At 43.5% G+C, this 13,380-nt stretch overlaps 1 protein-coding gene across 2 annotated transcripts in view; it reads right to left on the bottom strand.

The window, feature by feature from the left end:
• LOC120998241 (sine oculis binding protein homolog) overlaps nt 1-8,026 on the bottom strand; it is a 238,010-nt gene extending 229,984 nt beyond the window's left edge. The window contains exons 1-2 of one of the 2 annotated variants that reach the window (XM_040428833.1): nt 7,559-8,026; nt 6,530-6,586 (exon numbers count right to left, since the gene is read on the bottom strand). In XM_040428833.1, the coding sequence (XP_040284767.1) occupies nt 6,530-6,586; nt 7,559-7,654 (153 nt within the window). In that variant the 5' untranslated portion in view covers nt 7,655-8,026. The remainder of the gene's footprint in view (nt 1-6,529; nt 6,587-7,558) is intronic. The other variant, XM_040428834.1, reaches the window with a different exon arrangement.
• Nucleotides 8,027-13,380: the final 5,354 nt, after the last annotated feature.

Genomic DNA, 13,380 nt, shown 5'->3' with positions numbered 1-13,380 from the left:
GTTTGATGTCTTGAACTTGTGCTATATTTCACATGGTAACTGCACTCCCTGCTTAATAAAACCAAGCCATCAGCAGCTGGTACCCACTTACTATATATACATATATATTCCATGGGTGTGATATGACCATAAAGCTTCATTAAGAGCTGAACCCAGACATATCCCCTTCTTCACCCAGGCAGCCCCTCTGAGATGAGCAACAGAGTATTTCAAGCTCCGATGCTCTGCCTTGCCCTGCACTGAATTGCGCAGGACAAGGTATTTTTCAGCAGATCCGGCGATGTATCAACTCTCTGCTTGGCGACGCCCGGCCATTAGTGCCGGTGACATCACCAGGAACACTGCTAGGCGGAAGTCTCTGCCTAGCAGTGTAAGTTTGTAAACAAAAAAGCCCTTGCCCTGCGCTATACAGCGCAGAGCAAGGGAGAGCATCGGAGCATGAAGGGGCTGCCTGGGTGAAGAAGGGGATATGTTCGGGTTCAGCTCTGAACCTGGACAACCTCTTTAATGAACATGAATTCCGACGAAACTATGTGACATGGCATACCTTTATGATTGGTCAAGCCTCTGGGAACTACACCGATCATTAAGGAGGACTTCTCAGTCCTCTTGACATGCCTATTTTACTTAGTCCTGATATACTTAATAAAATAACAGTTTTGTAACATTCTTTAGACTATCATATGTGTTGGGTGGTTCCTCTTATATCCCTCCTAGAGTATTTATGAATAAATTGACAAATGGGTGATCCCAGATGGGAGTGTGTCTCTGTACACTTTTACACTGTCCAATCAGTGCTGCCAGTGTCTTACTGTGTAAGGACACCCCCAACTGGTAAGACCCATATGGACCTTTATTGAAAGCTACTAGCAATTCATTTGTGACTTCTAGGACGCATAATAAAAGAATTGCACAACATAGAGTTATAAGAAAAGTAAAATAAGGAAGATGAAAGAGAACTGTGATGATAACGATGATGGATGCGAGCCTCCAGAGAGATCAAACCCAAACTCTCACCAGTCAGCAAATCAATAGAGGGAAGCAGCACTCCAGTACTTACTGGAGTGCTGCTACCCTCTTTTAAAGAGGACCTTTCATTGGTTTGTAGTAAGGGAGATAAATATCTGTACCTGTGGGGTACCCCCCGCTGTGCTGCCACCCTGCCTGTTTTTTTAAAAGTGCAAATTTCGCACTCAGTGTGCTAATACTGAGCATCTGAGAAATGGGGAGGAGATGCAATTTTTCTCTGTGGGAGTCTCCTTTTCCCCTGACTGTAGTGCTGTCCAATGGCAGCGCAGAGCATCACAGCCAGGGAGAAAAACCTCCAAGGCTGTGGCGCTCTGCGCTGCAATTGGACAGCGCTACAGCCAGAGGGAGAAGGAGACACCCACAGAGAAAGACTGCATCTCCTCCCCATTTCTCCGATGCTCAGTATTAGCATACTGAGCGTGAAATTTGCAGGGGGCCATAACGGGGCGCAGGAGCGCTATTTAAAAAAAAACAGGCAGGGTGGCAGCACAGCTTTGGGGTACCCTGCAGGTACAGATATTTATCTCCCTTACTACAAACCAATGAAAGGTCCTCTTTAAATTATACAAATTACAATATGTGTAATAATTTATACATTTAGGTCTTAGCTTTTTCTGAGCACACTTGTACACGGGGAGGTGTTATAAGTGAATGACAGCTATCTCTATATACATACATCCAGAAAATGCTACAAAACTATATATCAATCTGTTCAGTCCTCCTTCTGTATAACATGCTGAGTTCTGTTTCCAGCAATGTTTATGCACGAGCGGAAAACTGAGCTGATACTGACAAAGAATAACCTGCTAGTGGTGCTTGGTCAATGATCACACAACCAAGGTAGAGAGTTTGCAGGAGGGCTGGAGAGCGCCTTCTGCCATCATGCACAGTGCACAGACACACAGGACCAACATTAGGTTCCTTGGTGTGGGGCGCCATTAGGTACCATGGCCGTTCCTGTCATGGAGGGAACATTGACCCGCCTTTGGTATGTCCAGGACATCATGAAACCAGTCCTACTGCCTTTTATGACTCAGTTATGAGAGGTGGTGTTCAAACAAGATAACACCCACCCACAACTGCCCGTGCTACACAACATGCTCTTCAGGATATCCAGAAGCAATCCTGGTCAGCTCAGTATTCAGATCTCTCCCCCATTGAGAATGTCTTGTACTGGATAGGGTGACGGATCTGCCATGCACAGCAGCCAACAACCACCTTGGCTGAACTACGGGTCCAAGCTGTAAGGAATGACATATCACAGGAAGATATCCAGCATCTGTACGACCATCCCTATGCCAAAGTGACTGCCTGTATCGCAGCAAGGGGAGATACCACCAAGTATTAATGTGACCCTTCCTCAATGAATACCCTGCTGCAGATTCATTCTCACGCATGCGCAGTGGTTATGGAGCGCAGACGTATTGTCAATGATGACTGACACGTTGATCGTAGGTTGTAATCAGACTAGAATCACGTGCACAATGAGCATACCCTTTGACTGAGAGAGCAGTGCTGGCCAAGTAGGCAAGTATTAATACAAATGATGTTAGTCTCAACAAGGGATGGGGGGACACGAAGAAAAAAAATCTCGGGATACCCCTTCAAGGAGCATTCATATTACCATTCAATATTCTTTGCTTCGGGATATAGAGTATATATATCCTTGATTCATACAGCCCAGACTAATGCAAAGATCAGACAGATCCCTTTACAGTGACATCTTAGAGGCAGAAAGAAGCCAAGTGTATTAAATATTTCTCCAAATGATGTGACTGCTATTAGGAGTAAAAGAAGGCAACAGGGCAGCAGGCGATAGTCGAGGGGGAGAAATGAGATAAAGGTCACTGTAAGGTAAACATATTTTTTATCATTCTCCAATTGAAATCTAATATGAGGAAACTATGCAGAGTCATGCACTTTCTGAACACAGTGTTGTATTGTATCACATTTATATTTGCTACAACTGTCATGTACATTACACGAATGATAAGCTAATGAAACATAATATCCGTCAGTCTGAAAAAGCAACAAGTGTTAGCTTCTTCTAATCAAAGTGAAACGGTCCCGTCAGATGTAAAACAGGCAGTTTCATGGGAGGGCGCATCTACTTTCTCACACTAAGGTCGGCCATGATTAGACAATGTTGTAACATCAGAACACTCATTTGTAAAGGCCCCTTTATACGGACCAATGTCGGGAAAGAATTGGCTGCTAATTAGTGGAGGAGATCGCTGCATTTACATGCAACAATCTCCTCTACAGTATGGCGTTAGCCATCGCTCATCCTCATACAAAATCATTGTTGCCCGGCAGCAGAGCGCTGTTTAGACAGAATGATTTTGTTTTCTGCACCAACGATCCAACGAGTGTTTCGCTTGTTCATCGGGTATTCATGGGCACCTTTACACGGGCAGATTATAGCTAACGAGTGTTCGTATAAACGCTCATTAGCGATAATCTGGCTGAACATCGCGCAGTGTAAAGGGGCCTTAAGGCACATACATGAAGTGATTTTGCCACTCTGTGAAATCTGAATGTACATTCCCATACAAGCAGAAAACCTGCATTGTCCATATCTTCTCTTAGAACTGATTTTGTCACCTTAGGCACAGCAATAATGGTGTTCAGTATCTGACAGACTGGGGTAATCATAAGGTGATGGCATACCAGTAGGAGAATGTGTAGCGCTGTATCACTGTTTTACCCTACATGGCAGCTCCCCAGCTGGCATCAGTTCCTCACAGAGCCAGGTGGTCGGGAGTGCTGCTGTGCAGAAAAAGGAAGGTAACATAGCGCTGCTCCAGCACTGTAGCCCCTTCATCCTAAGGATTGGTGAGGTATGATATTAGTCATGGAATATCCTAGCCATACGTCATTTCACAAAATGTGATTCCCCTCTACATCGGGGTTCACACAATGCAGTTTTTGGTGCAGTTAAACCTGGGAGTGGGTGTAATGAAAGGAGAAGTAGACCTTACCTTTAAACTTCTCCCAATGTGCATCATCTATCTTCTGATATATCACAGAGTATCAGTGGCGGACCAAGTGCTAATACTGCCATATATCACAAGAACAAAGTCCTGTATACTGCCTCCTTTGGGTTTAGCTCTACTTCACTGAGGTGTGACTGCAGTGACCCAACCTTGTCTCTCCCGAGTGAAGCCAAGCTCAGAACTCAGTGGGTATGGTGCCCAGAAGAGTGAAGCTGTCTCCTTGCTACACAGATCATTGCTACTTTGATAACTAACAGAACTGGAATTACCAATTATTTAAACATATTGGAAGGTGTGTACTGTATATTTCTTATACCAGCCAATACCACCAGGACCCTACAAGCCAGTGGGGCCTTGAAGAGCTGCATCACAAAGCCACACAGACTCAGCTAGAACATGAAAAACCTGGGCAGCTGCAGTTTAGAGCTTGAATTGCATAAGCAAATTGTTACATTATATCATTTACCAGTTATTTGTCAGCGACATTAGACAGTCGTCAATTAACTCATTCTCTACTGAAAAGACTTTGGAAGGGTTAATAAAAAGTAACAGCCTGTTATTACTGTCAGGAGGTAGACAGGGAATCAGTGTGCACACCAGTTCTTTTTCTTCTGTTAGCAGGGAGAGGCAATTCAATCCAATGTGGTTTGAAACATGAGTAGGTCACTGTACACCATGATAAAATTCCCTAATCTCTGGGCCAAATTTCCCTGAGGAGGGCCTCCTCCTACCCCTTTACTTTCCAAGCTGACTTTTCCATTCCCACTCTCGTGTTTCCCTCTCCTTCATTTCTTTCATTTCCCCTACCTTAAAGCCTTGATACCCGATCTGTGGCCAGTGCTCAGGTTTCAGTTTTTACAGCTTAGACCGTCTATTGCTGTATACATTCCTTTCTTTCTGCTCTGCAGTGATTACTTACCAGGGCTTATTTTACACTAGTCCAGATGAAAGCTGCTCAGATGGAGGGAAACATAGCCAGGCTGTTTGAACATTACAGATATGAAACTACACAAGAGCACATTGTGTCCTTCTTGACATTTTGTATCAAACTCATTTTACCATTTATCCACTATGTGCTTACAGTATTCGGGGACCCAGGAAAAAAAAAAATCCATATGAGCATACCCAAAATATGCCTGCTGTGTGGATGTGGTCCTTTTACAGAAAGGCTACGGCTACATGATGACATGAAATCATGGGCAAAAAGTTTTACAATTGAGGCTGCAACACAAGTTCAAGTGTTCCCAAAGAGGAGAAAAGTTTCACTTGACCTTGCAACTATCACAAAAATTGGATGAATGTATGAAAATTGGATGATAATTGCAGGGTTGCTTCCAAAGGTAACAGCTGAATTGACTGCGATTCATATGGGACTTCATCTCCCTGTGGAGCCTTGCCTAAAGTAAAAATAACATCTTCCCAATATATGTACTACACAAATTTGAGATGTAGGAACTCGATTTTCCCCTCAAACCATTTCCAGGAAAGCTGCTTGACACCCAATATGGCTGATTTTACCACTACCACTGAAGTTGTCACATCCGGTATATTTTCTGCTGCACATAACTTGGATGACAACCTTTTAGTGGGCTTCAAAGGCAGCCATATTGGTTGTCCCTCAACTTTCCCAGACACGAATATGAATAAGAAACGTCCAAATGAAATGTTGTGATCGGCTTTACACTAATGTAAGATTTACAGTATATTTAGAGGTGATTTTTTTTATTTTATTTTTATTTTAGGGGAAATAATATCTACAGCATGGACCAGCAACCTTCAGCTGTTGTGAAACTACCACTCCCAGCCTGCTCCATTCACTTTTACGCAAGTTCCAAGAATGGTTGCGCAAGTGTGCATGTTGGGAGTTGTAGTTTCACATCTGCTAAAGTGTTGGAGGCTACCAAACAAAAAAAAAATGTAACATACTGATTATTAAAGCATGATAATAATCCCCCTCCAAAAAAGTTGAGAAGAGGGCAACTGTCTTTTTCTCATCAATGGCTACTCTAGGTTGGAGTAGCCTGATGAAAAGTAGCCTAGATTAGAAGAAGGGGAGTCTCTGGGCCACTAGAAGGTTTCGTCTTCCTCAATACTAAAGCATCAGTTAAAAATAGTGTAATTTTCCCCCTTACAATGTTGTTTTTGTTTCATCCCCACCAGTTCAGACAAACATCTGCTATGAAGAACAACTATCTCCCAAACCACCGAGAGCCTGCAGCCAAAATAAACAAAACAAACCCAGAGGATCCAGCACAGTCAGCCTTTATATCCAGCCAGGATAACATTTCACATGTTTTGATTAAAATTAGCTAATTTGTAATTCTAGAACCTATGTTAAAAGCTGCAATCCATATAGATCACATTAAGCGATGGCTTAGAGCAGCCAATATGTGATAGATTTAGGCAGCCCTGGAAAAGGGAGATGGGGGGGTGGGGGTGCAGGAAGGCAATTAACCATTTCAATTATAGTTTTAGGTTTTGTATTCAGAAAAAATAAAACAGACCCTCTGAGTTGATGTGGAGAAATGCCTGTCCACTTTAGACGATGTGCAACCTGAAAACTGAAAAATACCAAGGGTCACTGATTTGGAATGGAAATGCCACATTTGCCATCAGAAAGTTACATAGATTGTCAATCAGGAAAGACAGATAGGTAAGCCTACTACATTAAGCGGGGCCTCCTGGTCAGCAAAGCAAGGCTCAGAGAGATGAATTATTGTATAGGATCATACAGTCTGAGTTGTGTATGAAAAAATATAGACTCCCTCAACTGTTCACCATCACCAACATGCACATTCCTCTGCTGGTAAATCCTTACGGTACTCATCTTCTAAAGTTGGTTTCTTCACTCTTTGGACCCCTGGTATCATTCACTCTAGTAAAATAATTCACTAAACAATGGATTGTCCTTCTTTGTACTGCAGCATCTGAGGGACCAGATTGAGAGCAACCTCTGGAGAACATCTGGGTGGCCATGGCTGTGCAAGACTGCTGCACACAACCTGCTCACCTGGGGCTTGTCATACACATGAACCATCAAAACACTATAAATGACAGAAAGCTCAATAAAAATGACAAGTAACTTGGGGCGAATTACACCTAGCTAGAGGAAGACCAAGAAAGGAGGCAGCTTCAGCTATACCAAGGGCACATTCTTGCCTAAACAGCTAAGCAGAACTAGTATTTTGGTTGTTTCAACTTGTGATGTCAAGACATTGAAGGCAGGTATGGCATTTGGAGATGTGTACTAAGCTTTATCTCCAAGTAGTATGCCCTTAGGTGAGGTGTGAACTAGTCATTACTACTGTCTGCCTGCAGGAACATACCCAGCGCAGTGCACAGAGCAGCATGCAGTACAGTGTCACAGCCAGGGACATCCATTGATAGCTGGTCAATGGACAGGACTTGAGTGTGTGAATGTGTCTTGAGCCCAGGAGGGAGGTGGGGCGGAGACATTCAATGCACAACCTGACAGGCACCTATACATCATGGTACCATGGGCAAGACACCCTGACAAAGCAGCAGCCCCTTACCTTCATCTCCTCGTTGATCTCTCTCTTCACAGGGTGTGCAGGCTTCCTACTCCTTTTATTTTCCGGAGGTCTTCCCTCTTTTTCCATTTCTGCCATTTTTTCAATAGTTTGTGCTGAGGAAATGACTGCGTGAATGAAAGAGTGTTGGTAGGATGGTGGAGCAGGAAAGTGGAGTGGCTATCCCCCCTCTATCTAGAGGTGAAAGACGTCAGGGATTGTGTAAGGAGGGAGGGCTGGGGATGCCAGGCTGCTGGGCTGAGAGTGCCCTGCTGTCAGGTCAGCCATCTTCTGCCTCTGGCTCGGTCATTAAGCTTGCTGCTTGTTGCTTTGTGTATGTGTGAGTGGGTGTGTGAGTGTGTAGTGCTGTGCGTGTGTGTGTGTGTATGTGTGTGTATGTTTCTGTGACTGGACGTGAAAGAGAGGGAGGAGAGAAACACAGAGAGAAAGCTCCTTGTGTGGATCAGCAGAGGGGGTTACTACCTCCCAGACTGGGAGAGGAGGAGGAGGAGGAGCTCCCAGCTGCCAAAATCTTCTCCGCTGCCCCCTTATGCTTCAAGTAGTGCTAGACACATCTGGATGATGTGCATGGATGGAGCAGCGCTATGTCTCACACTTGCTAAGAGCTCCCATTATCCCCATAGTCTTCCTCCTCGGTGAAGTCCACTATATACATAGAGACATAGAAGATTGACAGCAGAAAAAGACCACATTTTCCATCGAACCACCCTTATATTATATTGAATTTATCTTAGGATAGACACGGGTTTATCCTATACTGTTGCAGCAGAGCCTGTCACTTAACTCTTTATGCACTGTGATAACTCGCTGACAATGCAGTGCTGCTGCTGCTGGACTAAACAATTTAGCTCTGCTACATCTGAGCCCAAAAATAACAGCTAATTATCTAAAGCTGACACACACTCATTGAGAGACAGTCCAGCCCAAAAGAGCTCCCAAACTACTGTATAAAACATCAGAGGTGGGTAAGAGGTCGCAATGAAAAGAAATAGGGTCATGGGCAGGCACTGCTGGCTGGAGGGCATACTTTAGGCAGATGTCTCAGATATTGTCAGACATGGTTAGGTCATTAATAGTGATGAGCGGCAGGGGCTATAGTCGAATTAGCGATATTTCACAAATATTTTTTAGAATATTCGTCATATATTCTCGAATTTCGAGAATTCAAGATTATTTTATTGAATGCAAAAAAATCGGCAATGTAAAAATCGCGTATTGCGAATTCGAAATGCGAAATACAGGCGTGGGTCACTTTGGCTACATTTTTCAAGCTGCTAGAAGTTTCATGAGTTTCTCCTGAGACTGCAGAAAGTGGTTGGCACGGCAGAACATTACAATAGCTTTATATGCAGATAGAGTCAAGTGCTCCAATATATTCGCGATTGCGCTAATCGGCAGTGATTAGAATATTTTTTCGCACTACATTCAACTTCACATTTTAGCAGGTCTGACTACAGATTACTGATTGGTGCACTAAGTATTGTTGTGACCTTGACATTGCTTCCTTCTTATTGGCCCACAAGCAAGAAGCAGAGAGGAATCATGTGTTCAGATGGAAACAAACGCTGAATATTCGATATATAACGAATACATAGCACTATATTCTAAATATTCGCGAATTCTCGAAGTGGTGATATTCACGATAGAAATTCTCTATTCTAATATTCGTGCTAAACACTGGTCATTAAAGCAATCCTTTCATTGCCCAGGGTGGTGAGTGAGCCATGATCTTCTATGGCTAAAAACCTCCTAAAATCTCATATCTATCTATCTATCTATCTATCTACCTAAATATTTATTAATCTACCTATTATCTATCTATCTATCTATCTATCTATCTATCTATCTCATATCTATCTATCCTCTATATATACCTACATATTTATTAATCAATCTATCTATCTCTCATATCTATCTATCTAAATATTTATTAATCTATCTATCTACTCTATCTACCTACATATTTATTAATCTATCTATCTCATATCTATCTATCTATCTATCTATCTATCTCTTATCTATCTATCTATCTATCTATCTATCTCTCATATCTATCTATCTACCCATCATCTATCTATCTATCTATCTATCTAACAATCTGTTCACATATGGAAATTAAATCCAACACGTGGACTTGCGGATCACACGCGGACCCAATCCTTTTTATGGGGCATCTGTGTGCTGTCCACATCCATGTGGCCGTTCCGCAAATGATAGAACACGTGCTATTCTTGTCTTCCTTTGTGGACAAGAATATTAATAGATCCTGTGGAAAGTACGGTATGCAAACGTCGATGCGCCACAGATCAGCAAGAGGTTTGTCATTCAATGGGGCTAATCTGCGGCTATTCCTGCACTTGTTTTTCAAGAGTATAAGGTACCCCATTTACTTGCGTGGGATGCAGAATATTAGTGGAATCTGCACCTAAATCGTCCTTAAATCCTGACCGTGTGAGCATACCCTCAAGGCACAGAATTTTAAACCTTCCCTGTTAGACTGCTCTTGGAAATAGCTGCACATTCTCTTACCAGAGGTGGTTGATGACTTCGTTATTATGTTCCAGTCTGCATATATTGTAGATGTTTCTCTTAAGACATTTTTCACCTCCTAATGTTGTTTAATCTCAGCCTGACACAAAAGCTGGAGTCACCTATCAGAGCAGGGCAAGCTGCCTCCCCTTGCTCGATGTGACAGCTGGATCTAGAGGAGGGAGTGATGAGGGGACGTGATGAGCATACCAAGCTCCTCGGTCACACTGCCACTGATGAGGAGGATGATAAGGCAATGTCCGGGGTGATGTTCATTCCAGCCAGTGAGCACGGAGATGGAGGGGGGTGACAAGAGATGGGGCCATGTTTCTGTCACTATAGCAGCAGCTTTTGCCGAGCAGCATCAAATTAACTAAGAGGCTAAACTGTAAAAGTAGTAATAGTGAAAATAGAACAACACTAATTCTATAAACATATTTAAACGTGTAAGTGGTGAAAACACCACCGTGTAGACTATTACAATGCTCCCTGTTCTATAGACTTTAGTTATTATATTTATGATTTCAGTATTAAATAAGAAAAGAGATGCACGCAGTAAGAAGTAATATTAATCAGAAAAAAAATCCACATTTAATTGCCTGACAGTATGAAGTAAACTAATAACGTAGTAAGTTTGTTGCCCATTGTAGAAAAAGAATACCTTGCAGTATGCAGTTTTGTATCCATATGTAAAGTGCAACAGAATACACACTTTTCTATATTGTTATAAAAAAAAAAAAAGGATGCTGACGTATACTAGCCGAGCGAATGCCAAAAAGATACTATAAGACACTATTACTAGCATACACTAGGTGCATGGGATCCTATATATACATATTGTGTGGCGCTGTCATGGTGTAAACACGGAGCACATTCACAACATGGCATATGAACAGAGCCTCGCCTTCACTGGGAAGCAAAGACACACAGCGTTCTTAGGCCACATTCACATCTGTTCTCTCTGCTGGACAGCCTGCCGGCGTTCACCAGACCCAGCACTGCCGGATTCAACAGCTCACCACCAGATCCCTATAATGGGATCCAGGGGTGATCTGGCTGCTTTCCGGCATAAATGCTGGCTTCGAGCTGGACAAATACCGAAGCATGCGCCATTTTAAGGGCTCATGCACACGACCGTATGTATTTTGCGGCTCGCAAAAAAACCCGGATCCGCATAAAATACGGATGACGTCCGTGTGCATTCCGTATTTTGCGGAACGGAACAGCCGGCCCCTAATAGAACAGTACTATCCTTGTCCGTGATGCGGACAATAATAGGATATGTTTTTTGCGGAACAGAAATACGGACATACGGAAACGGAATGCACACGGAGTAACTTCCGTTTTTTTGGCGGACCCATTGAAATGAATGGTTCGGCATACGGTCCGCAAAAAAAATAAACGGAACGGACACGGAAAAAGCATGAGCCTAAATGTCCGTAGTGTATTGCGGATCCGCAATACACCCGGCCGGCACCCCCATAGAAATGCCCATTCTATTTTTTTCCGGAGCCGCGGACCGGAAGATCGGAGACGCGTTCCGGAAATGCGGATGCGGACAGCACACTTCGTGCAGAGTCTCTTTACCTATACATTCTAGTTTGCTCAGGACTGAAGTGCCTACAATGTACTGCCTTCTTTGAGGTTTTCGAGATCAAGAGGCATTTATTGATTACAAATAGTGTTGCCCAAAGCTATCAAATATTCTATTCGGTGGCTTTGCCAAATTTCACAAAGAAATTCGCTTTGTGGCGAATTAGTTCATCACAAAGTGCATTTCTTTGTATGTAGGGGCACAATTACAGGGAACGGCGATCGCGCCGCCACCCCGTCACTGAACCCCTCAGATGCTGCGTTCAGGGCTGCCGCCAGGACGCAATCCTGCGTACGGCGGTCCTGTAGTGGTTAATGACTATGGGCTTTGCACCTGTGTCTTTGGCCCCCATGTGTCACTTGTCAATCACACAGAGACTACTCCAGTAGGTAGTAGCCTGGTGGTTCCCCTGCAGCAAAGTCCAGATTCTTGTGTAAAGTATGAAGACCAGAGGACTCAGAAAAGCAATCACGGCACTCGGATTTGTAATGCAGATAAAAGAAAACGTTTAATTGCATCCAATTGTTTTCATTGCTGATGGCCAACTTTTCGGTCCATCCCGAACCTTGTTCACGGCCGATTCCTTTTCTGATTACATACCGGGTAATAACCCCACCACAGAGCACCGGGCCTCAAAAAATTAGTGGAGTGCCAACCATTTGTTATTTATAAAACAAGAGGACTGACAGGATAACGCCTTTAGGTTTAGCCCAAAGTGAAACCAGTTTGTTAAGACAGTGGTTCCACATTCACTACCCGATGTATAAAACTCCCGGAAAACCTCTGTTCCTTTGGCATTAATTTCATAATGACCAAGCAACACATATGCATGAAGCTTTTTGCTGGGCTTGAGTCTGAGAAGAAGATAGAAGTAGTTTATCATCGCTTCTGCCCTCTCCTTGGTGTAGAGCACTCAAGGGACGGTGTACCCTAGACACTGCCCATGCCACCCAAAACATTACAATAATCATCAATAGACGAATGACAACAGGGAACCCATTCACTTTTATTTTGGTGTAAATTTTTATACTTAAAAAAAAAAGGAACTATAAAGTTAGGACTGCTAAAATCATCACATGCGCTAAATCACTAAAAAGTGTCTGGTCATTAAGGCCTTTTCATTTGCCCATAATATCAACCTTGGACAAAGCTAAGTGAATTATATATATGCTCTCATGGCTAATGCAGTGTTAGCCCAGCAGTCCGTGCCGTGGGCACGGGCTCCCTCTTTCTCTACTGCTGCCAAGCACCATCCTGACAAGCGCAGGCAGCAGGTAGCTTAACTGTATCTGTGCTCCATGCCAGAGCTTACTTGAGTCCTGTACTGTTTGTTAGGGCATGCATGGGCGTGACTCTCCTCCCTTGTGAGGCAGCACATACACGCCCTTTATCTCCCCAGTCTATGGCTGAGTTTCAGGAAGTATTTAGAGGCGCTTCCTGCCCCAGAAAGTCGCCTAAGTAATCTTGGTCACTAGCTCGTCTAGTTCCTTGTGTGAAGATGTTTTGAAGTTCTGCTTCTTGATTCAACTGACTTTGCTTGATTGACACCGGCTTCTGACCTTGGACTTAGATTATGGACTTTGCTTGCTCGCTGCCTGCCCTGACTCCGGACTTCCTGACCACGTCGTTCCTCTTGGTGCTTTGCACCGGTATCTCTGACCCCCTGGTCAGCTGACACTGA

The sequence above is a fragment of the Bufo bufo genome, chromosome 4 (genome assembly GCF_905171765.1).
Source record: "Bufo bufo chromosome 4, aBufBuf1.1, whole genome shotgun sequence".
In the NCBI taxonomy this organism is placed as follows: Eukaryota; Metazoa; Chordata; class Amphibia; order Anura; family Bufonidae; genus Bufo; species Bufo bufo.
This window is presented reverse-complemented; position numbering and strand designations above follow the sequence as displayed.